We start from the raw sequence: 25,623 nt of genomic DNA, 5'->3' as shown, positions 1-25,623 counted from the left end.
CAGTTCCAAGTTGGCCGAGCTGCTTTTAATATCAAAACGAATACAAAAACAAAAACTATACTCGGTAATTATGTTACATAACAAAGTTGAAATTAAAAACAAGACTCAGTAGAGGAACCGAAGCTACAGAGCTTATTTCTTTTCAAGCCCACGTTTTAAAAAGGCTCAAGGACTGAGAAGTCCTTAGTCTATAAAACTTATTTTTTCTTATTAAATATCAAATACCTATTCTTTGTCCAAATGTTAAATTTGCCCTTTCCATCCATGTGACTCCAATAGGAATTGAAGGAAAACTGGCTAATTATTAGATAGAAAACTTCTTTTTTTTTATTTCAAAATGACCAAATTAACCAGGTACTAACAAAGGACAAAAGTAATTTTCAAGTTGAGAAATCCAAAGTTTAGCCTATAGGCAATATTGAAAATATGTAACAAGTTATAATACTTTATTTTTTAAACTAAGCCTGCCTTCGTAAGAAAGGAGTAACACTAAAATTTACCATTTCATTAGTTTCAGGTGCAGAGTCAAGGAGTTCATCTATGTCATCTCCAAGGACCATATCTCCATCATCTAAAAAAGCTTCCGGCATAGTGAAGGGGATCTTGCCTCCATTGGCCAACACTGTCGATGGCAGGGAGCTCTCTTCCACTTGCAGTGGCAAAATAGAAGTTAAGTGCATAATTGGAACTGAGGCCAGCTCACTTCCAACTTGGTGAGAAAAACTGGATGCGGGTAGAGAAACAACAGGAAGTGCTTCTTGCCTCGGAGTTAATAAATCTGTAACACGGATGGAAATGTACTCACTCATTTTCAGGGTACTTACATAATACTAGTGTTAATAGACAATACTAGAGAAAGTGAAGAGCTAAGTGAAAATGTGAACACTATTATAAAAACAAATAGGTAGATACAATAGTAAAAGCAATTCGAATAAAAGAGTAAAAGTAATTCTAAAAATAACTTGTTTTACCCAGGAGTAGATACATTCACTTGAGAAAACATTTCCTTCTTTCTCAAAATCTCTGGGCCCCTTTTGGGTAGAGATATTAGAGCATGGTAAGGCCACAGCGGGTGTTCAATGACTGCTTACTGACATTATCAATCACTCGCCAGCACATCCAGAAGCACAAAGGTGGTTTTCAAAATTATTCTTGCTTAAATATTAATAACCACATAGTAATCTTATTTGAGAACACCTGAAACTGGCAGTTTTCAGATTCAGATGACATGGAGACACATACCTGGCTCAATATCTTCCACAGAACAGTTTAAAGCCTAGAAATTAAACCAAATAATGAATCATTGTATTTTCAGGATGCTAAGCTATAAAGCAATCTGTAAAACGCACTCTAAGACAGTAATGCAGGTTTCACAGAAATTTGACTCCCTTCCAATTAAGACCCAAAAGAGAAATTGAACATGTAAACCTTCGTAATACGTGGTGTTAAATAATGCTAGTCTATCAGTATCACCACTTGTTTCGTGGGGACCAGTACTTCTCCAAGGAGTAGGAGCATACTGGTTCCAGAGGGACGGGTCTGGCCACCACTCACTCCCCAACTCACAAGGCCCTAGCATCCTAACAGCTCCGAGAAGACTTACCTTTGCAAACACAACAACTTGTTAATTGTGTTAATCCCAATGATTCCCAAAATTAGTATCTGGTCCTGAACCACTTTGTCAAACAAAACTTAACATCTATGAACACTCTGTAAAAAGCTCCATCAGACTTCAGGAAATGCTGGTTAAGAGTAAAAGATGTTACTTAAGTTGCTTATTTTCTTTTTATAGGACAGGAAGTTCTGGCCAATTATGTGTGTGAGGAGTAAAATAAGGTCTCAAAAATAGACACAAAGTAAAAATATTAAAAGCAGACTTGCTAAGGCTTCTATCTTTTCTTCTTTTTTTATGATTCTTACAGAAGTACTAACTTTACCTTGACAGCCCCATCCCCGGGAACTGCTTTTAATGAGAGCTGAAAGAAAACAAAGACGCGAACTTAAAAACAGAACTGCCTCCAAGTTACACAACAAAATGAAAATACCTTATGGAGACAGCTCCGGCTTACCTCGGCTCTAACATATGCTTTTCTTATTTTAAATCCCAATTTCTGAGCTAATTCTTGGGTTAGTTTTATTACATGTTCATCCTGAAAAAGTGAGAACATATGATTAATGGAGGGTTATACTTAACTAACTGTGAAGAAGAGTAAGCAAGACAGTTATATTCTGTCAAGACACTTGCTTTACGAGCAATTAGCCAGGCTGTAGGCTGGCTGGGAAATTTAACTCTTTAAATGCCACATATCCACACAGAAGCAATAATACATGGTCCTGATGTAAATAAATGCACTAAAATACAAATTGCCTACCTGAGGCACTGCTAAGGAGCACTTTGCTACGGCATCATAAGCCTCCTTGTACCTTCCTAAATCGCTCAGAGCCTTCGATTTCCGATACAGAGCTTTGCAGTTACTGGCATTTAAACCGAGGACTTTCTCACAGTCTTCCACGACTTTATCATGGACACCCTGGTGTGGGAGACCAAATACAGTTAGCAATCAAACAACTCATTTCTTGCACTGATGTCTTCCTGTAAATGCCTCAGCCTATTACCCTCCTTTTCAACTCAAAGTGAGCAGTATTATTTTTCTTCTTAAAATCATTTTCATTATGAAATTTCACATACACAAAAGGAGAAAGAATATCACGAATACCCGTGTACCCACCACCCAGAGCAGACAAATGTAAACATCTGGCCACAACGGCCTCTAATCTTCAAGAAATGAAACTTTCTAGACATGGTGGATGCCCACGAGTGTCACTCTCCTGTCCCAGCCTCTTTCCTTCCTTAGCTACCCCCTTGGCGGAGCTCATTAAAATGTCACATGGGAATGGAGCTTCCAAACAGCTGGGTGACGAGGAACGCATAGTAGAACACAAAATAAATCATCAATGATGCTCATGAATGAAGAACCACGTGACCACGTGGCTACCTTTCTTAACTTCATGGTCAAGTTTTACTGAATGTCCACAGGGAAAGTTACAGGCACATCAAAATACTGCATGTTAAGCTTAGATACGTGAAAGCTTGTGTTAATTCCTTTGAAGGCCAACTACTATTTTGTGCTACAAAAAGCTCCCAAGAGGGTGAACTGAATCTTGACTAAGAAGTGAACCAACGACACAGGTACCTGATACCATGTTTCCCCGAAAATAAGACCAGGTCTTATATTAATTTTTGCTCCATTAGGGCTTATTTTCAGGGATGTCTTATTTTTTTCATGTACGACAATCTACATTTATTCAAATATAGTCATGTCATCTTCTTCTGGAACATCGTCATAATGTACTAAATGTGTCTGTCTGGCTGAGATCTTAACTGGGGCTTATTTTCGGGGTAGGTCTTATTTTCGGAGAACTATGGTACATGCACTGACCCTGTTAATACATCTCTCTCTCTGGGCTGTTTTTTTTTAAATAAGCAACACCCCCCACACAAAGCCATCCGCCAATGGGAATCCCCAAGGACCAGTAACTAAGAAACAAATTACTTTTAAAATCCCTAAACATTTGTCCAAAGCTGTTGAAAGCTTCGGCCACTCTAAAAGCAGTTAATAACATCTCTCTTAAAAACTGAAATCAGAAAATCGACTTTTATTAATGTACTACGTTATTGGAAGCCTTTTTTTCTCACTGGAGACATGGTTTTGAAAACCACAACTCACCATATTAGAATAGCAAGCAATACGATTTATAAGTAGTTTTTCAATGATTTCTTTAGGAATTAAAATTTCTTCAGACTTTGCATAATCAGCTATATTCAAAGCTTCCGTGTACTGGCTTATTGAGTTGTTCCAATCACGTTCCCGATACACGTCATTTCCTTCATTAAAAAGATTTCTCACAAGAGCACGTAAATATACCTTAAAAAAAAAAAAAAAAAAAAGTTACCACTTGAAACCCTTTAAGGAAAAAGTTGGGGTATAAGTAAATTCTAATTTTTGTACCGTTAGAGGAAATAAACGTCAGAGGACAGAATTTGACAGAGCCAATAAGCAATGTCAAAGAAACTGTGAAAGCCAGGCCAAGTCACTGCTGTCCCTGCTAGGGTTTCATCTTGCTTGCTTTTTCAAGAGGAAACTCAACTTTTCATTATTAAGAAAAACGCAGCAAAAGCACCTTGTAAATACTTGTCCACGTCTCCAACTCTGTGCCTGGGATAAATTCCTACAAGTGGAAACTCTAGGTCAAAGAGAATGAGAATTTTAAGGCTTCTGACTAATATTTCCAAATTGCCTTTCAAATAGGCAATAAAAACGAATACTTCTAGTGTTGTCTTTCACAGCAGCCCCACCCACACTGGGCAGGCACACAGCTGTGTGTCCGAACAAAAACTCCACCAACTTCTAGGTGAAAAACAGCATCCTTTCTCATTTGCATGCCTTTGCTTTCCAGCGAGATTGAACCATCTCACGTTTTTATGGACCATTTGTATTTCTCCTTTAATAAGCTGTTTGCTCTGGTCATGTACTGACTGAGGGGGACTGGGATGTTAAACCTTTTTCTTATTGTACAAGCATACACATTCTTTTGGTATGTACAAAGTTTCAAAGATTCCTTCATGATTTCTACCGTTGCTTTAATATTTTAGAAGTCCTTTCTTATCACAAGCTCAGATACGTATTCAAGTCTTCTGTCTCATTTTATGAATTCGGGTCTAAGCTAAGGAAAGCAGTAAAGAAAACTGGACAGATCAACCTTTGACAATTGAGGTAACGTGTGACATGTCACTTAACCTCTCTGGACCACAGCTGCAATTGTAAATCTAAGGATTATAAAATGAATGGATTATTCCAGATGATTTCAGCCATAATACTTTATGACTCTACATCTGTGTGGAGAGAGGGAAGGAAGGAAGAGGGAAGAAGAGAGAGACTGAAATAAAGGAAGAAGGGAGGAGAGGCAGAGAAGTGACGATGGGAAGCATCCAAACCGTGAGAGCCACAAAGCCCCAGGGGAACTCAGTCTGTGGAGATGAGCTGGAGGCCAAGAGCCGGGGAGCTGGGCTTTCTCTCTCACACATACCTCCCTGGCTTTCCTATTACCTCGTCACCCTTTACTGCGGTTAGAACTTCTCTTCTCCTAAATAAAAACAGAATTTACACTGCGCTCTCCTTCTGAACATTCCCACTTACTTTTGGTGAAATGAGAGGGAGGTTAAAAGTAATTTTCAAGGGGCTCAAAAGATAAATCAACTCAAAACAATACTAATAGAGGAAAGAAAATATAGGACAAGTATCTAAATATGTCAAAAAAAACAAAAACAAAAACCCCAATGCTGACCTATGTATAAGGGTCAGCACACCTTTTCTGCAAATGCCCAGATAATAAATATTTTAGGTTTCTGTCCGCCATGTGGTCTCTGTCCCAACCACCATATGTTGTATAAGCAGCCATAGATAATACATAAACAAATAGTATGTCTGTGTGCCAATAAAACTTTATTTATAAAAGCAGACAGTGGGTCGGACTTGGCCAAAAAGCCTGCGTTTTGCCGACCCTTGCTATACACTATAATTCACAAGCTACTGAAAAGCATTCCAGTCATTACCGCATATTGTTCCTGTGTTCCTGGATACGACAGCGGTGACCTAAGAAGAAGAAACAAATTCATTTTAATTATCAGGCTTCTATCAGGATTTGTTCGTCCAGTCATCTAAAAAGTGAGGTTCCATTAGCTTGCCACTGGTTCAAAGCACATTTGATTATTTATTTGTTTGTCTGTTTGTTTATTGGAATTTTTATAAGATTTTATTTGAGCCAAACTGATGACATTGCTGGGAAGCAAGATCTCAAATACGCCGCTCAAAGCACATTTTAAAGACCTTCTCCTTCACTACCATTATTCACGTATAACTATGGCCACCTAAAATAAATAAATAAATAAAATCTAGAAACTATTTCTTTGTATAATTATTTCCCTAAGGACATTTTCTTTTCAAATCTACTTCTACTAAAAGAAGGCTTAATTCTTCACATGCCAAGAAAATTTAAAAATAGTACAGAAGCAGCAATGCCATTTGATCCAGTTTACTGTAGTGTAAAGAGAAGGCTGGCTCCTCCCTGGAAAGGACCGAGAGGACTTCTGCCTGGACACGTCGACCCAAGCCACACTGTCTCCTCACTGACATGCCTTACGAAGGTCAATTACAGACTGAGCTTCTCAACAGAAATGTTTGATCACAAAAGCCCTGTGTGTCGACAGCTGTTCACTTTCATTTATCGGAACTGTTCCTATGAGATTACGTTCAAATTCCTCACTCTAACATTTTCAGGGATGCTAAACAATTAATGACAGTCCACTTCAGAGCACAAAGAAATCAAAGGTACAAGAGCAAAACCGCATTGCTGGAATGAAAACATCTGATTTCTAACCTGAATGAACAGGACGTATGATACAGGACTAAAGACGTCTTAACCTCTGGAAATGTTTAGCTATGTAATAAAGAATTACTAGGGGACAAAAACACAGGTATGAATTAAGCTCTTACTGTATAAACTGCAGTCCTTCCTTAATGTTCTGCTGCCGTTTTCTTCTCTCCTCGGACACACTGGACATGTTATCCCACACACCCACTTTCTAAGTGAGCAATCTGGAAAGAAAGAAGGCACAAAATGACACCAGGCAGCAGGGCTCCTGGACCCCAACTGAAACAACCGTAATTTGAGGGCTTGCCACACAACTTGTTGTGGACATGTCCATCTCTGCCGACCTGAATCTAGGGTCCTCGACACCAAGAACCTTGAGTTCTCTGTGTGGTCCCCATTGTCAGGCTCACAGAGCGTAAGGTTTTTACCCATCCTCCTTTAGGTTAAATGGCCTCCTAAATAATCTCCGTGAAAGAGTCACTGCTCTCCTCCCCTCTTCTCTCCTTCAAGCCACAGCTTCTGTTCCTCCCCTTCCTAGATGCATGCGTACGCTGCCACTAGAACAGTCTCAGCCTTGTTTGGCTTCTGGAAGCTCTCCAAAAGTGAAAAGGTTTCACATCCGCTTGCTTCCAAGGGAGTCCGACTTCCTTATGAGCAGATTCTAAATCTTATACTTGTTTTGTTCTAGACTTCTGAAATAATCCTTGTTGCTACAACTGATAGAATAAATGCAGTTACTTTAACTGGAATTTTCTGGAAGGTAAGGGTTTACCTTCCACATAACAGTGGCACATGTCAACATATGTCATTGCTGTTAGCATCTACCCCCACTAATTCACGTTCATGAAGCAGTTCCCAGCAAGTTACAGGAGAACCACTGGGAAGAGGCCTGTGGGAAAACATCATCTCCCAATGTCCTAAACCAGGGTTTTTCAACTTCAGCACTCTTCATGTTTTGAGCCAGATAATCCTTTGCTGTGTGGGCTGTCCCCCGGTATACAGTAGCACGTCAGCAGCATCCGTGGCCTCTACATGCCACATGCCATAGTACCACCTCCTCCACCGCTTGTGACAACCTTAAACTTCTCAAGATACTGTTAAAGGTCCCCTGGAGGGGGCGGGACACATCACCCCAGAATGAGAACTACTGCGATCTAACCCTAAGACATCTCACCACAAAAACCATGTATGTGGACCCACGTGACAATCAGGGAAATCACACCCATGTTCCAAGTACAGAGCTGAAACGTTTTAGTTTCATAATTGCTTACCATGGTAGTTGTGCTTTTAAATCGACCTTTCTCAAAGTGTAGGGTGGGGATGGAGGTTGGAATGCCCCAAAGGTTGACAATGGGCGCTAATTCTTTTTTCATCTTTTAAACACTGTCAGTTCTAAATATTTTGACCTCATACTTAAAAGTTGGTACTTAAGTGTTTATATGTAAAAGGAAATGACATCTGGGATTTGCTTTAAAATACTCCAGCAACTAAAAAGAGGGGGTGGGGCATGGGGATGAAATAGCAGGACACTAATAACTGGCAATAAGTACAGGATTCTTTCTATTATTGTCTCTACTTCGTATGTTGGAAATTTTCCAAAATAAAAAGTTGTAAAAGCCCAACTTTTGATGTAAAAGACCAACTTCTGACGCTGAAGTATAATGGCATTACTTCTGAAATTTGCTTTTAAGATAGTCGAGCTTAAAGGGGGACGGACAGGTAGAAATAAAACAAGAACACCAAACACAGGGGTAACTGTGCCCGCTGCACCGTGGAGAGGAACAAGGGAGTTTGTTCTGCCCTCCTACTGGTACAGGTCTGACCATTTCCATGACAAAAAAATTTTAAGTTCATACTTGTACATACAAAGTTATTTAAGGAGGCACTATTTGTAAAAGAGAAAGATCAAAAATTCACTCAACATCTATCAAAAGGGAAATGGCTGAATACATTGTGCTGGGTAAGAAAAAGAGACAAGAAGCATCCACAATACGACCCTGTTTTGTTTAAAAAAACACACAAAGCAACCAAAGAAAAAAACTCCTGAAGCAATCAAAGAAAACTATAGCATTCGCTGGCAACCTGGAGGCTGGCACGCGGATGGGACAGTGTCTTTTCACTGTCTGTCTTTAAAACTTTTGGGGGCCTTGTAAATGAATTATGTCAGGCAAAAAAATTAAAGTGTCAAAAAAAGTCTGTGTAGCCTCTGGGTCCTTCCTTGAAGAGATGACTTCGGGGACCACCAAGGTGTTTTCTATTTTAAGGCAGGGCCAAGGTGGAGTGAGAACCTTAGGGCTCACAGGCACCCAGAGTCGCACCTGGGGTCCACAGCAGTCAGCTCACAGCACTGGGACAAAAGCAAAGACACCAAAATGCAGGAAGTGTTATTCCGTTCTCTTCAGTGACTGGCATCCCTTTCTCCCCACCTCTATCCAGGCAGGTGAGGAATTCATTTGAGGTTTGCTCAAAAAGTAAATCTGTTGACGAAGGGACTCCTGGGTAATGATAACCTGCCAAGTTAACAGCCTCAGAGCCGTTTCCCCAGAAAACCTTGAACCTCAACTCTTAGGGACAAAGGGCGGGTGGCAAAGAGTTGCCAACTCAGGTAAGTGACACAGACTCTTAAAAGCATGAAACCCACATTCCTTTAGACGGTCAAAGATTTGGGAACGTAATATCAGGTATCTTTTGAAGAATATTTTACATTTTGTGGTTTTTCCCCAAAATTTTACTATGACAACTTTTCCATACACACTAAAGCTAAAAATTATTTCACAGTGAACCCCGGATACCTACAGAGCATCTATATTCTCACTACTATTTGGCTCTATTCATCACATCTGCCCATCCTTCTGTCCTTCCATCAACTCGCATTATTTCCATAAATTGCAAAGTGAGTTATGTTATAATTCAGCCATCATAATTCACCCCGGGACACTTCAGCATACATACCAATGCCTGGCATTCAACATTTGTTTACAGGTTTTTTTTGTTTTTCTTTTTAAGGTAAAATGCACACATTTTAAGGCAAGTTTTGACACATCATACACTCATGTAGCCCAGACCCCAGTCATGACATGGACCTTTATGTCCCTGTCACTCCTCACACCCCTCCCAGCCACCCCCTTCCCCAGACCCATCCCAAGCAACCGCTGTTCTGTTATTTTTTCACCATAGGTTAGTTTTACCTGTGAAATAAGCCTCCCCCACCTCCCGTCTTGAAAGAAAAAGATCTATGATTTATATACCATCTTATTTTTGGATCCAGTTAAAATCTGGCCTCAATTTTAAAGTGAAAAAGAATTTGATGTTAACCCAACAGCCACTTTCCTTATTCAAACACATGACAGGTGTCCATCCCTTCCCTGAAACTGGGATTAGCTGACCTGTAAATGTGAAAGCTCTGGGGCTTTCTCAGAGCCCCTTCACTCCTGTCACTCTCCCCTTGGGGGCCTCCCGCACTGCCCAGATGGCAATTAAATACCCTCCTCTAGGGCCTTGCCAATTCCCCACATCCATTCCCACGCACAGCTTGATACCCTGTACCTATGCGACAGCTCTGCTTGGATGTCTCACCGACATCACAAACTGTTTGAAAAGTATTTTAATATTATGACAGTGAAAAGGAATGTCTCCTTCCCAACTCTGTCACTCAGCCACCCATGTGCCCTTTCTGAGGGCAATCAACCATTGTTATCAGTGTCTTCTGTGTCCTGACAGTCTGTAGAACATTGAATCTTGATAGTGGTGGAGGTTACATGAATCTCCATGGATGATACTACACACACACGCAGAGCGCATGTAACAACTGCTGAAAACCGAGTAAGGTCTGTCGTTTGGTTAACAGTATTATACCCATGTCAATTTCCTGGCTTTGCTGTCACACTACATTCATGCAAGATGGCACCACGGGGGGAAGCAAATGAAGGATTCATGGGACTCTATATACATTTGCAAATTCCTGGAAGGCTATAATTATTTCAAAATAAAAGTTAAAAACAGTCCATGCGTATGTTGTTTTTTATACAACCAGGGGCTCCTAACATGTTCTGCACCTTGCTTTTTTCATGCAGAACTAAACCTTGAAGGTCATTCCCTATCAGCACCTAGAAAGCTGCTTTATCTTTACCAGTTGTGTAGCCGGTTCCAGGAAATGGCTGGACTGTAACCTCACCAGGCCTCTAGTGATGGCCATTTTGGTTGCTTCCAATCTTTAAGGCTCACCAGGCACACAGGACATTTCATATATGTGTATCGTTCGTGTTTATTTTGCCAGCTGCTGCCCAATTCCACCAAATGACCCTACCCAGCTGCAGTGCTCTGGGCTAGTTCGCCAAGGAATTATCAGTGTTGTCATGTCTGGCCACAAGGAGGTGAGAAACAGTGTCTTTGTGTCATTAGTAAGGCTGACTATCTCTTCAAATTAAAGAGCCCATCTGCACTTCTTTTTCTGTGAATTGTGTTTGCTCAAATCCTTTACCCATCTTTCTTCCAGGCTGAGCTTTCCTTATTTGTGGAAGCGCTTTGGATGTTGAGGAAAGTCGTCCTTTGCGATATCACTCTTATTTCCCCAATTGGATGTCAATCTTTTGACTTTGATTGCAGTAGTTTTTAACAGCAGTTTTATTTTTAAGTAGCTGAATTAATCAGTATTTTCTTTTATGGCTGGGACTGTGACATAGTCAGAAATATCTTCATCACTCCGAGATTATAAAATAATTCTCCATGTTTTCTTCCAGTACTCGTATTGTTTCATTACAAATATTTTTTCCAAACACCGATCCACCAGTTTCCCATAAGGAGTGAGGCAGGGACATATGTTTCCCTCCCAAATAGCTACCCAGCTGCCCAAGCATCGTTTACAAAGCGGCCCTCTCCTGCTCAGATACATGCAAGGCCACCTTTGTCACACAGGAAATTCTGAGTCAGTCTGTGACTTTTACTCAGCATTTCTAAGTTGAATGGTCCCTATTCTCTGCCCTCCTCCCAGTCCCAATCCTTTGCCCAATCTCACCTTTCCTGTAATGAAACCGCCGTCTGGCCAGTTGCTCAGACACCTGGCGTTACCCTCTGCTTTCTCTCACATGCCACTTCCAGTCAATCGACTGACAAAGCCTGTCAGTGACGCTGTCAAAACAGGCGCAGGGCATCCCAAACCTGACCTCCCACAACCTCCTCTGACACCCAGAGTGACACCATCTCCTGTGGATGTCGCAATCTCCTCCCCTTCCAGCCTGAACTCCTTAGCTCCTGTCCCCTCCGTTGCCCCTCCCCCACTCACCCCTTACACTAAACACAAAGGAATGCTCTTTTAAAAACACAAAGCAGTTATCAAAGCCCCTATCCGTCAATGGCTTCCCTAGGCACTTAGAGTACCACCTGGATCCCTTATCTCAGCGACCAGACGGAAGAACGACCTTCCCAGCGCTCTTTTCATGCCACCTGCACCCACATTCACTCACTCGCCTCCTGTCACACTGGCCTGTGGGGTCCTAAAATGAGTCAAGGGCTCCATGTTTCTGGGCCATAGTGCTTGCTGTCCCCTCTGCCCATAACATACTTCCCAGGCCTGCAGAGCTGGCTGCTTTTCATCCTGGAGTCTTGGCTTAAATGTCACCTTTACAGGCCTTCCTGTACCACCCTAAATTGTCACCACATCCTACTCTCACCCCATTATTCACTTCAAGAGGTACCTTGTCAGGGCCTGGTGGCTCAGGCAGTTGGAACTTCATGCTCCTAATGCCAAAAGCTGCCGGTTCGATGCCCACATGGGCCAGTGGGCTCTCAACCACAAGGTTGCCGGTTTGATTCCTTGACTCCTGCAAGGGATGGTGGGCAGCGCCCCCTGCAACTAAGATTGAACACGACACCTTGATCTGAGCTGCCTCCCGGATGGCTCAGTTGGTTGGAGCGCGTCCTCTCAACCACAGGTTGCTGGTTTGACTCCTCGACTCCCGCAAGGGATGGTGGGCTGTGCCCCCTGCAACTAGAAATGGCAACTGGACCTGAAGCTGAGCTGCGCCCTCCACAACTAAGACTGAAAGGACAACAACTTGACTTGGAAAAAAATCCTAGAAGTACACACTGTTCCCCCAATAAAGTCCTGTTCCCCTTCCCCAATAAAATCTTTTTTTAAAAAAAGTAAAATAAAAGAGGTACCTTGTCTTTCTTAGCCCTGATTGTATTACAGTAGTGGGTCCAGGTCAATAAATACCTGACTGGAAGAATGAACGAATGCTTCGCACAGGGTTTCAGAGCCCCCAAGCCTTAAAACCTGGTAAAATTGTTCATAAAAGGGCAAGTATAACAAAAGAGGGTACCCTAGAGGAAATGACTGGACACAAGCAGAGCTGGCTACGGGGCACTCTGCCCCCAACCCAACAGGGGAACAAGTTAGGGAGTAAATCAACTAAAGACAGTGACAGAGAGAAAAACCTGAAACCATAAACAATTCCTGAGCAGTGTGGTGATGACACGAAAAGCAAGTCAGATCCACCCTCTTCTCCTTCAATGAAAAGGAAATGGGGGCTGAGGGAGCTTTCAATGGTACATTTTAAAAGAAAAAATTCAATTAGACATGAATTTCATTAAACTGACTAACCTTTGTAAGCAAGAACGTCATCTTTCTGGAGCCAGCTGATTTAAAATCATTACTCACTCGAAAGTTTTATGTAAGGATGAAAGGTACCCTGGATCTTCACTGTAAATTCTTTAAGTATTTAGTCAGGGCCTGTTAGGTGCAACTCACTAAAGTCTAGTACAATGTACAGCGCTAGGAACTGGACGATGTGTTCATATTCGTGACGTTTAGGCCACCCACAGTAACTATAGGGAGCAGCTCCCATCTACAGAAGGCAGCCGGGTAAGTGAAATGTGATCGCAACATATGGCACAGAAATAAAGCTAACACTTAGTGCCCTTCCTGCATACCAGGCATTGTTCATAGTAAATCATTTAATCCTCATAATAACCTTCAGACATAGGTCCTATGAGGAACCTGAAGCACAGAGAAGTGACACGAGCAGTCCAGGATCACACAGCTAGCAAGTGGCAGAGCAGATTTCAAAGCCAGACAGGCTGGCTCCAAGCCTGGACTCTTTTCCTCCACTGTTCTGCACTGTACGTGCCAGTGCCGCCTGGAGGAGGGGGAGCACGACTAAGCTGGCCCTGGGCTGGGCTCTCGAAGGCAAATACAGCTCTGACAGTCAGGGGAGCACTTGAAAGCCACCCAAGAGGAATGGAATAAACACAGACCCGCACACACAGTGACGTAGTGTTCAAGGACAATCATTTTTAAAACAGTTTAGACAAAGCAGAGGGTTTGCACAGCAATACGGTGGACTGAGGAGTCAGGATACCACTCTAGGGAAAATCTTTACCTGGAAATCTGCTCTGCCTTACCATAATGTATTTAGATACAAAGAATAAATATTGAAGGGCCTTACACAGGACCAGAAAAAGTGCTGCAAGGAATGTGGCACCATGCGTGTATTTTGCCTTAAAAGGTATTCCGAAGTTTCAAGTGAAAAATTATAATTACCAGTCTGCTTTCAACTCTATCCTCAGACCCAAGCCTCTCCATGTAAGCGCATAAACAAACAAGTAAGTAAAAAGTAGTTAAAGTTACATTAGTACCAACCGTGTCTTGCAACAGTGTGTCAGCTCACTCTGGCAACACTTACAACAGCGTGTGGATACAATGAAACCCTCATGTCCACAAACCAGCAGAGAAACATTATTACAGACGCTCCACCACCGTCCTGCAACAGTATCTCTCCTACTGGATACTTTTCGAGACACTTTTTCCCTTTACTGAAAACAAAAAGGTCCTGATGGGCAGCTGTGTTAAACATCAGAAAGGTAATTTCGTATTTTTTGCTCCCTCTATTCATGTTGAAATTGCTGTCAGATACAACATGTGCCAACTGCAACATGTGCCTCCTACAATACCCAGCCCTGCTAAGGCACAGGGCACATCTCACCTCATACACCAACTCTGTATGGGAGGGATCAACAAGCAAGGTGTGGTCTTCAAAACAAACGGTTTTGCCCAGTCACCCTGACAGGCCCTCAGTGACATGCCCAGGAGTACAGAGGAGGCCTTCTCAAGGCCAGATTAATATCCTGTTCCAAATTCTGGTATTCTCATAAAATGCAAAGCATTGTTCTAAGTGCTTTACATGTATTAAATCATTTAATTCTTGTAATAACCTTCAGACATAGGTCCTATGAGGAACCTGAAGCACAGAGAAGTGACACGAGCAGTCCAGGATCACACAGCTAGCAAGTGGCAGAGCAGATTTCAAAGCCAGACAGGCTGGCTCCAAGCCTGAACTCTTTTCCTCCACACTGCTCTGCACTGTACGTGCCAGTGCCGCCTGGAGGAGGGGGAGCACGACTAAGCTGGCCCTGGGCTGGGCTCTCGAAGGCAAATACAGCTCTGACAGTCATACACACACACACTCTTACACGGTGGAAAGTTCACGAACTTAATTGTCTGATATTGTATACACATATGTGTATAAAATTTAAAAATTGCTGCCTCTCTCTTACTAGTTCCAATACATGGTTCCTGAGGCTTCACAAGATATGTGAAATTAACGTATATTAATTAACTAAACAACACACTGCTAAACTTGTAACAAAATAAAAAAGCAAACTTCTTGTTGGGATAAAACCTGGTAAGGATAAATAGGCTTGTTTCTTTACATCAAAGAAAATCAGATTAACAATTTAATATCTCTCCTCCTAAAAATATTATCTAAAGTTTTTTCTTGACTTATAAACACTTCACACATTACAGAAAACAAATTTCACTTCCAATCCTAAGATGCTGGAGAAAACATATTTTCATTAAAACAAAACACTTCAAGATATGACCTAGAAAACACATTTGTGCACATCTAGAAAGCCCATTCTTGGGTCCGAAGCATCAGGTTGCAGACATCTTTTGCTTCTATGTGGTCCTTTACTGGAAAGCTCGAAACTTTCCAACAGTCACTCTCACCATTCCTAGAGTTGAGATTCTATATTAATTGATTCTCTCCCACTTACAACATGGATTTAACCCACATGAAATTGGCAGGTTTTAAAATCAATCAAAAATTAAGAATTGTGTAACAATATGGTTGACAACCACCATTTTTATTGGCAAAAACTGACAGTATCTGAGGCATGGGAAGGGAAAAGGGTGGTCAGGGCAAGATGAGCCAGCCCCCAAGTAAAGTCACAGTAACTGGGAGGAAGGCCTGAGGCTCTCCAGTTCATTTAGGTGGCAGAGGCCCCCTTCAAATTAACATGCTCTCTGCAGGACACACACACGAAAATATTAAAAATATTCAGCCTCAATAACTCACAATCGGAGTCGAACCTTATAGGATTATTTCCAGACTCCAACACACAGCAGATAAAGAAAAATTTTCAAGAAAATTCTGTCCATTCACTTGAATTATTTTGCATATTAGGTCAAGATCATCATTGTGCAATTAGCTCAAAACTTCAGTTCAGCTGAAGGTGAGAAGGAAGAGGCAGGGGCTTTCTGGAGAGCCTAGGGGACAGGAGGCCACATGCCATCAGAGAAGCAGGAAGAGATAAGCAGATGGCATAGGCTCCCAGCCACCCCAGCCCCATTCAGAGGCTCTGCTTGAGCACTGTCCAACAGAAATATAATTCGAGCTGCCTATCTAATTTTAAATTTTCTAGTAGCCACAACTAACAGAAGTAAAAAGAGACAGTGATGCTAATTGTATTAATATATTTTAGCTAACCCAATACGTTCAAAATGTTATCACCTCAACATGTATCATTTAAGCATAAAAAAGAATAATTTTTTTCCCCCCATAGTAAGTGTTTAAAAATCAGGTGTGTCTTTTTTCACCAGGAACACATCTCAGTTCGGTCTAACCACATTCCAAATGCTCAGGAGCCCCATGGGGCCAGTGGCCACCTTCCTGGGCAACGAAGGTCTAGTTCGAGCAGATCTTTGGTTTTTAAATACTTAACACGAGTACCTTCTTTCATCCCTAAGCATGGGGGTAGGGGAAAAATACCCAACCACTGATAAATTCACCCAATTAGGGCGCAGGCGCAACCTCTGGGCCCAGCCATCGCTCTCCAGCTTGACCACACCCCTGCGATGACCGTCCCTAACAGGAAATTCACGCTCAAGGCAACTGACAGGTCCTCGTTTTTTCAGAGTGGGTTCAAGACACCTAAGACCGGGCAGCCTCCGCATCCACAATGGACAGGAAACCGTTCGCCGCGCGTCCTGGATGTGCGTCCGGCGCCAAAAAAAAAAAATAAAAAAAGGGGGGATTCACCCGAAATAAAGGAGCCACTCACTCCACGTGCATCCTTCCCGCCCCCAAACCCAAGATACTGAACTAAGGGGCCCGCGATCATCGGAACTGAGCCAAAGAATGAAAGAAAAAAAAAATTATAAGTTAAATAACCAGAAAGGAGGTATCTGGTCAACGGAAATGCACGCGGGCATGGGATGGAAGGGAGCAGCACCCCTTTTCACCCCACGTCCCGGGGCCGCGACCCCCGGGTGAGGCCCCCGCTGCCACGAGGGGAGGGGACGGGACAGGACCCCGGGGACCCCGCGCGCGCGCCCACGTCCGCCCGACCAGCCGGGGCCCGGGCGGGGGCGCGCGCCGGGACCTTTCCCTCCCGGAGCGGCCGCCGGCCCTTCATGGGGGAGCCCGTCAGCCTCCCGGCCCCTCCGGGCCGCCACAGGGGACCGTGAGCGCCGCCCCTCCCCCGCCCGGCGTCCGTTACCGGCCGCGCGCGAGCACGAGGCGGCGGCGGGCGCGCGCCGGGCGGGGGGCGCCGGGCGGGGGAGGGGCGGCGCGCGGGCCGGGCCGGCGGCGGGGACGCGGGGCCCTGGCGGCGCCCACCTACCTGCGGGGACGGCCGCGCCGGCCGGCGGGCGGGCGGGCGGGCAGCGGCGCGGAGGGAAACGGGCGGCGGCGGCGGCGGCCCGAGCGCTCGCTCACAGCCTCCCTCCGCGAGCAGCGGCGGCGGCGGCGGCTCCTGCGCCCGCGCAGCGCCCTCTGGCGCCGGAGGCCGCGCGCGCCGCCCCGGAGACGCCGCCATTGGCTGCACCCGCGAGCGTCGGCGCCGGGGCGGCCGCGGCGCCACGTCGGGCCGGGCGGGGACTGGGGACGGGCGCGGGCGGCGGCGACCCTCGGCCCGGTCGGTTCCGGGGCCGCCGGCTGGAGCTGATACAGGGGCGACGCCGTGCGCGAGACGCCCTCGCGCTGCGAACTGCTGGGGCTGGACGTCTAGTGCGCATTCATGGGCGCCTTGTGCGTTTTTCCTGGGCAGCAGCCCCGGAACAGAAGCGCTGGGAGTTAGAACCGCGTCTAGCAGGGAACTGACCTAGTTTCGGGTACTAGGAAGCCTCCCTGGAGAAACTGTTTATTTAGCAAATGCTTGTCCAGTGCTTCCTACTCGGCGATTAGTAACACTTTGGAGGCTCAGAACAACCATTATTGGCCTCGTTGTTACAGATGAGAGGGAGCACGGAGCTCGGGCAGCTCTGGGATGAAAAGACAGCCTCGGACCCTTGGAAAGCCTGGCTCCCTTTCCTTGTGGTCCCAGCCTGAATGCCACCTCTTTCACCAGTATTTTCAACAGCCAGGTGTCCTCACTGTGCCCTGGGGCTCAGCAGTGGACAAGGCAGAGCCCTTGACCCATGACCGGATGGGGAGTGGGTGTGTGAACACGAAGACCACTTTGGACGGTGAAAACCAAAGCGACTAAAGCAGGGTGATGTGACAGTGATGGGAGGGTTACACTAAGGGAAGACATCCTAGGTGACAGCGGAGCAGAGATGGGAAATGTGCCCTATGGTGTCTGGGGAACAGGGAAGGCCGAGGTGGGTGGTGCGTGCAGGGGAGAAAGGCCTGAAAGACGGGCCACAGTTTGGAATTTGGAGTTTGTTCTGTGTGGCATAGAAGTGATTCACTGACCGTTCTGAACTGGAAATGCTCTGATCTGATTTACATTCTAGAAAGTCGTCTTGGGCTACTGTGCAGAGAACTGAGAGGAGCAGCAGAAGCATCCAGATGCTTCAGTCAACTTCTCAGAGTTTTCTAAGAAGTGCTCAGAGAGGTTAGGGCAAAGGTGGACAAGACCTGTTATGAAAAAGAAATGAAGACTTATATCCCTCCTAAAGGGGAAACAAAAAAGTTCAACGATCTCAATGCACCCAAGACGTCTCCTTCGGCCTTTATCTTGTTTGGTTCTGAGTATCGCCCAGAAAATCAAAGGCGAGCATCCCGTCCCATCCACTGGTGAGGTTGCAAAGGAGCTGGGAGAGACGTGGAATGACACTGCTACAGATGACACAGCCTTATGAGAAGGCTGCTGAGCTGAAGGAAAACTATGAAAAGGATATTGCTGCATACCACGCTAAAGGAAAGCCTGATGTGGCAGAAAAAGGGAGTTGTCAAGGCTGAAAAGAGCAAGAAAAAGAAGAGGAGGAAGATGAACATGATGAATACTTTTTTTTTCTTGTCTCTAAAGCATTTAACCCCCCTGTACACAACTCACTCCCTTTGAAGAAAAAAAATGAAATGTAAGATTTGGTTTTAAACTGTACAGTGTCTTTTTTTGTATAGTTAACACACTACCAAATGTGTCTTTAGATAGCCCTGTCCTGGTGGCATTTCCAGTAGCCACTAACCTTGCCTGGTACAGTTGGGGAGGGTGGTGGTTATAAATTGCATGGAAACTTAAAGCTGGTCCTAGTTGGTGCAGAGCACAAATTATATATGGGGATGGTAGTTTTTGCATCAGTTGTCTCTGATGCAGCTTATACAAAATAATTGTTGTTCTGTTAACTGAATACCACTCTGTAATTGCAAAAAAAAAAAAAAAAAAAAAAAAAAAAAAATTTGCAGCTGTTGACATTCTGAATGCTTCTAAGTAAATACAATTTTTTTTAATTAAAAAAAGTAACCAAAAGGAAAATAAAAGAAAGTACTTATTGCTTCAATGACAATGAAATCCTGTCAGGCTTCCTTTAATCCAACTAAGCAACAATAAAGTGCTAACTTGAAAAAAAAACATGTTCAAGGACCATAAATTTTCTCTGTCTTTTTTATTCTTTGTCAGGGTGCCAAGGCTTATTAGGAAATTTGCCAAAACCATAAATATAAAAAATGCACACGTCCTTCCTTGAGTAACCACATGTATGTTTCCAAAAATATATCCAAAGCCATTTTTCCCTTCTGTGAATTAGTTATAAAATGCAGTTAGCACCAAATCTACGTCTGCTGCTCTAGACTTATTTATAGCAAAATTTTAAATCAATATGCATTTGCAAAAAGGAATAAATGTGAATAAATTCTAAATTTAAACCATGGACATCTGGTTGTGCCTTAAATTTTAAAAATTGATGTAAAAAAAAAAAAAAGACCCAACCAGAGCCAGCTCTACTCCCTAAATTTCAGCATGCATCCATCCTTCAAGCATGTTATTTAAGGCATGTGTCTTCATTAAAGAGATGTTTCTGGCAACGTGCACTACTACAGATTAATATGTGCAGAGAACCAAATGCCTCTGTGTGTGTGTGTGTTGTCTTTTGGAGCAAAACAATTTCAAATTTTTCATATAACTATATTTCACATAAGTTTATTATAGGATGGATTCAAATCTGCTTCTTTTTGAGTATAAACATATCTAACTAGGTTTTAGACATTCTTCGGGTCCATGTGGCTTTGTGAGAGCTTTCTATGTTTCCATATTTAAATGTTAATTTTCTATCACATCTAGAACATCAGTGAAGTCTGCATTGGTTTTCTTCAGCTTTGAGCAGGGGAATTGATTTCAAGTCTGCTAGTTTATCCATAGTACACATTACAGTGGTTTAGCACTTTTTAAATATATATATGAGGACATCAAAAACCTAGCAATGAAGTCCCTCTAACCAGGGGTAACCAAAGTCTTAATGATTCAGATACCCTTTGGGGGGCCAGTTTTTTCTCAAGCAGTTTACTGGTATTTTCTTTAAAGGAGTTCATGGTATGTCACAGGTATGTCAAGAACTTTTCAAGTGATCTTCACGTAGTGACCCTACTTAAACTAGGTTAAGTCAGAAAGCAAATTTGTGAGCTTATGTAACTTAATTGGCCAGGTCAAGTTGGTCTCGATGTCATTAAAACCCAGTTTTTCTCCATCTGTCAACTCTGCTTTCCATTCTCAGGCAGTTTCTCCCCTTGTGGGGGTAAGAGAGCTGCCAACAGTCCCAGGCTTATGTGACATCACCTCAGCAACCCCCACAAAGATTTGCTCTTAGAAAAACTGCCACAAATATCCCAGACCTGACTCTCACTGGCCAGAACTGGGCCATATGACCATCCTGAACCAATCACTGAGGCCAGCAGGATGTTACACAATTGTATTGTCATACAACTACTTGTATACAATCAGGTTATACAATGATGACTTGGGCCTAAATTATGTACTCACCCCTGGAGCTCAGGATGGTGTCAACCCCACCAAGAAACAGGGAAAGGTGGTTTCCTCTAAGGAAAAGTGCTGGAACCTGAAGAAGGTTCTGAGTGAATGGCACATATGTCCAAAACAGTGACTCTGCTTCCAGTAAAAGAAAATTGATATAGGTCCTCTCCGGTTCCAATTCGCTTCTCTCCTGGGGAATCTCATTCACATTTCTGGCTTCCACTATCTTATCCACTACTGATGGCTCGAACGTGTATATCTGTAACCCAGATCAGTCCTCTGACCCCTAATCCTCTATGTTCAGCTGCCTACTTAGCATCTCTTCTTGGATAGCTCAGAAGCATTTCTAGCACAACATGGCAAAAATTAAACTCAAGGCTCCTCGTTGCCCATGTGACACTTTCTTAGGGAAACCTTTCCTAACTTTCCTGAGTAGGTGAAGTCTGCCAGTAGAGGCATTCAGTGTATCGGGTACCTCCCTCTTGGCATTGGGCACAGATACAAGGTTACGTTTGTTTGTATATTATTTGACTCATGTGTTTGTCTCCCTCACCAGACTGTAAGGTCAAGGGAAGCAGAGGCTATATCTTTTTTTCTCTTAACACTGTATTCCATAGTGACTGGACAGTTACTCAACACATAATTTGTTGACTGCATCAGTCTTTATTGATGCATAGCTATTTAATGAGAAAAGTTTTCCACTTACTATAAAAATATTCTCTACAAAAGAGAGTTTACTAGTAAGAAATTAATCCAAAGTATAGCAGACCAGATGATTGGTGGTGGATGGAAAAAACTTGTTTATGATATGTGCTCCTTGATGACAAAGTGACACAGAGACTCTAAAGGGAATTTAAAAGGCCATCCTAAAAGATTTCTAGGCAGTTTGAAGACTCTTGGAAGATATGCAAGTCAAAAAGAATGCATGGAACATTTTGTTTACTTGTGAGAAGCAAGCAATTATTAAATATCAGCATATCCGTAGTGATTGAGATATCGGTGAGACAGAAGTCATCGGCCCAAGAGGAAATAGAGCAGAGACTGATAAGATCAGAGAAAAGGCCAGGGAGCAGAATACAAAGACAAGGAAGGAATAGGAGACAATAAGATGTGACGAGCCAGGGAGCCAACTGTCCCTCAAGGAAGCCAAAATGGAACCAAGTTCAATGTGTTTGCAAACAAGAGTAAGCAGCTCCAGTGATACATTTTCTTATGTGCTTTTCACCACATTAAAAAAAAAAAATTACAGTAGCAGCTCTGAGAATTCTTTGCCTCATGAAGGCAATTAAGTAAATTCTTAAAAGGCTGTGAAGTAAAAAAGCTTCAAAACACTGAGGAACTGCTAATTTTATAGACAAAAGTCATTCACACTAAGAATCCATTTGAAGGCAAAAAGACTGCAAGAAGAACGCTAGAATATTATAGATTGAATACAAAAGTTAGGAGGAAGAATATGGAAAAAGTAAACTGCATTCATGAGTTGAGAAAAAAAAATGAAGTGGATTCAGAGACGCTGTAGATGCCTGATCACTGCACTGTACACCTGAAGCTGAAGCTGAATAATAATGTCAACTATAATTTAATATCTATCCATATATATTATATGTATAATTCAGTAGGTCTGGGTGGAACCTGGGGTTTTCTACTTCTTACAAATTCTTAGGCCATAACAATGCTACTCGTCCATGAACCACGTTTTGAGAAGCAAGGTTCCTCCACAGAATGTACCATTTGCCTTCTTTAAACTCTTTCTTCGGGTTTTTGTTTTCACCTAAAAAAGAGTGGAACGTTGGGATCTCAAAATACTACCAATAAGAAAAATCTATGTTTAGATATGGCAGTTTTAGAAGGCTTTATTTTTTTAAGATGGCCAACTTCGTCATGAATGACGTCTTGTTCAGAGGGGGAAAAAAATATTTTTTATTCCAGAGGGCTATGGCAGGCTACTGGTGACACCCTGTGGCCAGTTCTTATCATTACAATAGCATTTTTGTGGTCCCTTTCAGATGCAAAATTAGTCAACTGGGTTTTTTTCCAACAGTCTGTTTAAAACAGTTTAAAAATTTTTCACTTTCTATTTTGAAATCATTATATATACACAGGAGGTTGCTAAGAAATGTATAGGGAAGTACTGTATACCCTTCCCCCGTGTCTCCCAATGTTAACATATTAGCAAAACCAAGAAACGGACATCGTTCAGATTTCCCAAGCTATACAAGGACTCATTTGTGATAATAGTATTTTTAAATATTTTCAGGTACAGTTGACATATTATATTAGCTTCAGGTGTACAACATAGTGGTTAGACATTTATATAACTTATGATCACCCCAGTTAATACCCATCTGACACCATATATATTACAATGTTACTGACTATAGCCCCTATGCTCTACTTTACATCCCTGTGACTATTTTTATAACTGCCAAGTCATAGTTCTTAATCCCTTCCCCTTTTCACCCATCCCCAAAACCCCCTTCCCATCTGGCAAGCATCGATTTACTCTCTGTATCTATGAGTTTGTTTTGTTCATTTATTTTGTTTTTCAGATTACTCATATAAGTGAAATCATATGGCCTTTGTCTTTGTTTGACTTATTTCATTTAGAATCATATCCTCTACGTCCATCCATGTTGTCGCAAATGGCAAGATTTCATTCTTTTTTATGGCTAATATTCCATTGTGCACACTGTATTTTGCTGTGTATAATGCAGTTTTTTGCCCAAATTTGTGAGGGAAAAAATAAGGATATGCATTATACATGGGTAGTACTAATTTTGTCTCTATATAAATGTTTTTAATTCTTTTATTTATGCTTATGAGTTAAAAGTGTAACTCTAGAAATCAGTAGTGATACCCGTATGCAAAATAATGGAATATGATAATCCACTTTGGAATATGATAACCAGTTTTGTTGAACTTACCACGAACTTGCAACAACGAAGAGTTCTTGGCCTTCTATGAGGTGTAAATATCATAAATTTGTCACCGGTACATCAAATTTCTTGTACCTTGTATCTGTTCTTGTGTTTTGGAATTATTTGTTACACAAAATTTCTTGTAGCGTAATATGTTTTTAAAAATGCTAAAATTCCTTTATAATACAAAAAAAAACCAAGTACCTAAATGTTAACAAATGAAAATCTGAATTAAGAAATTAAAACGAGGGCTGGCCCGGTGGCTCAGGTGGTTAGAGCTCCATGCTCCTAACTCCGAAGGCTGCCGGTTCGATTCCCACATGGGCCAGTGGGCTCTCAACCACAAGATTGCCAGTTCGATTCCTCGACTCCCACAAGGGATGGTGGGCAGCGCCCTGTGCAACTCAAATTGAACACGGCACCTTGAGCTGAGCTGCCGCTGAGCTCCCAGATGGCTCAGTTGGTTGGAATGCGTCCTCTCAAACACAAGGTTGCCGGTTTCAACTCCCGCAAGGGATGGTGGGCTGTACCCCCTGCAACTAGCAACAGCAACGGGACCTGGAGCTGAGCTGAACCCTCCACAACTAAGACTGAAAGGACAACAACTTGACTTGGAAAAAAAAAAAAAAAAAAGAAAAAAAAAAAAAATTAAAACGAAAGACTTTTTCTCTGAAAGTTTGGACCAAAAATATGGGTGCACTTTATTCATGGGAGCGCATTATACATGGCAAAATATGGTATGTCCACACAAACACCTATACACAGATGTTTATAGCAGCTTTATTTATAATTGCCCAAAATTTGGCAATTAATATTCCAGAAAATGGAATATTATTCAGCACTAAAAAGAAATGTGCAATCAAGCCATAAGACGTGGAGGAATCTTTAATGCATATGACTAAGTGAAAGAAGCCAGTCTGAAAAGGCTACATACTGTATGATTCCAAATATGACATTCTGGAAAAGGCAAAATTATAGACAAAAAGATCAGTGGTTGCCAGGGGCTCTGGGGGAGGGGAGAGGGGTGAACAGGTGGAGCACAGGTAATTTTTAGGGCAATGAAAACACTCTGTATGATACTATTATGGCATATACATGCCATTATACATTTGTTCAAATCCATAGAATGTGTAATACCCAATGAACCCTAAGGTAAACTATGGATTTTGGGAGATTATGATGTCAGTGTAGGCTCATCAATTGTAAGAAATGTTGCTATGAGGAAGTCTATGCATGTACAGGGGGTTAGGGGAATATGGGACATCTCTGTACTTTCTGCTTAGTTTTGCTATGAACCTAAAACTGCTCTAAAAAATTGCCTTAAAAAAAAACCAAAACAACAAAAAAACCCACCAGAATACCTACAGGTAAGAATTGCCTATATGTAAAATTAGTGAATGACTGGGTATTCCTGAGATGCAAAATCCAGACGTTGAGCATTCCATTAATTAGACTAAAACGCTCCTGAAGTTCAAAGCTGTTTTATGCATTCACTTCCCAAGTTTAGTCCTGTACTTGGCACTTTGTAGGAACATAACAGTTGAAGGATGTGAGGATATGTGGGTGGCTGAATGAATAAATGAAAACTAATATAACTTCGTGGCTCAACGGCTGGATTCAATGAAGCTTCTGAGATGTTAAGATTGAGAACAGATTTTGAGGAAACTTAATGAAAAGTTGAGTGTCTAAGTCACAATATCAGTGAATGTCTCTTGGAAAGCTGAGACATCTTTTTAGGTGAGTCAAAATATAACTAGGCTCATTATTTCCTGCAACTTCAAGTATAGAAAATGAGTTATACTAA

At 42.4% G+C, this 25,623-nt stretch overlaps 1 protein-coding gene and 1 long non-coding RNA gene across 5 annotated transcripts in view; one reads left to right on the top strand and one right to left on the bottom strand.

Annotated features, from left to right (window-relative positions):
• Nucleotides 1–17,477, bottom strand: part of ZC3H7A (zinc finger CCCH-type containing 7A) — a 32,600-nt gene extending 15,123 nt beyond the window's left edge. Inside the window, exons 1-9 of one of the 4 annotated variants that reach the window (XM_074322858.1) lie at nt 17,335–17,477; nt 6,555–6,656; nt 5,615–5,654; nt 3,729–3,926; nt 2,373–2,531; nt 2,070–2,150; nt 1,938–1,976; nt 1,243–1,276; nt 501–778 (exon numbers count right to left, since the gene is read on the bottom strand). In XM_074322858.1, the coding sequence (XP_074178959.1) occupies nt 501–778; nt 1,243–1,276; nt 1,938–1,976; nt 2,070–2,150; nt 2,373–2,531; nt 3,729–3,926; nt 5,615–5,654; nt 6,555–6,622 (897 nt within the window). In that variant the 5' untranslated portion in view covers nt 6,623–6,656; nt 17,335–17,477. Of the gene's footprint in view, nt 1–500; nt 779–1,242; nt 1,277–1,937; nt 1,977–2,069; nt 2,151–2,372; nt 2,532–3,728; nt 3,927–5,614; nt 5,655–6,554; nt 6,657–6,776; nt 6,925–12,125; nt 12,254–17,064; nt 17,227–17,334 lie in introns of those variants that run through there. The other 3 variants (XM_074322860.1, XM_074322859.1, XM_019715159.2) reach the window with 3 other exon arrangements.
• A 139-nt stretch (nt 17,478–17,616) lies between these two features.
• On the top strand, nt 17,617–18,991 carry LOC141569478 (uncharacterized). The gene is made up of 2 exons (XR_012493170.1): nt 17,617–18,114; nt 18,449–18,991. It is a non-coding gene; the product is annotated as an uncharacterized LOC141569478 (long non-coding RNA).
• Nucleotides 18,992–25,623: the final 6,632 nt, after the last annotated feature.

Source organism: Rhinolophus sinicus, linkage group LG18, assembly GCF_036562045.2.
Source record: "Rhinolophus sinicus isolate RSC01 linkage group LG18, ASM3656204v1, whole genome shotgun sequence".
Taxonomy (NCBI): Eukaryota; Metazoa; Chordata; class Mammalia; order Chiroptera; family Rhinolophidae; genus Rhinolophus; species Rhinolophus sinicus.
This window is presented reverse-complemented; position numbering and strand designations above follow the sequence as displayed.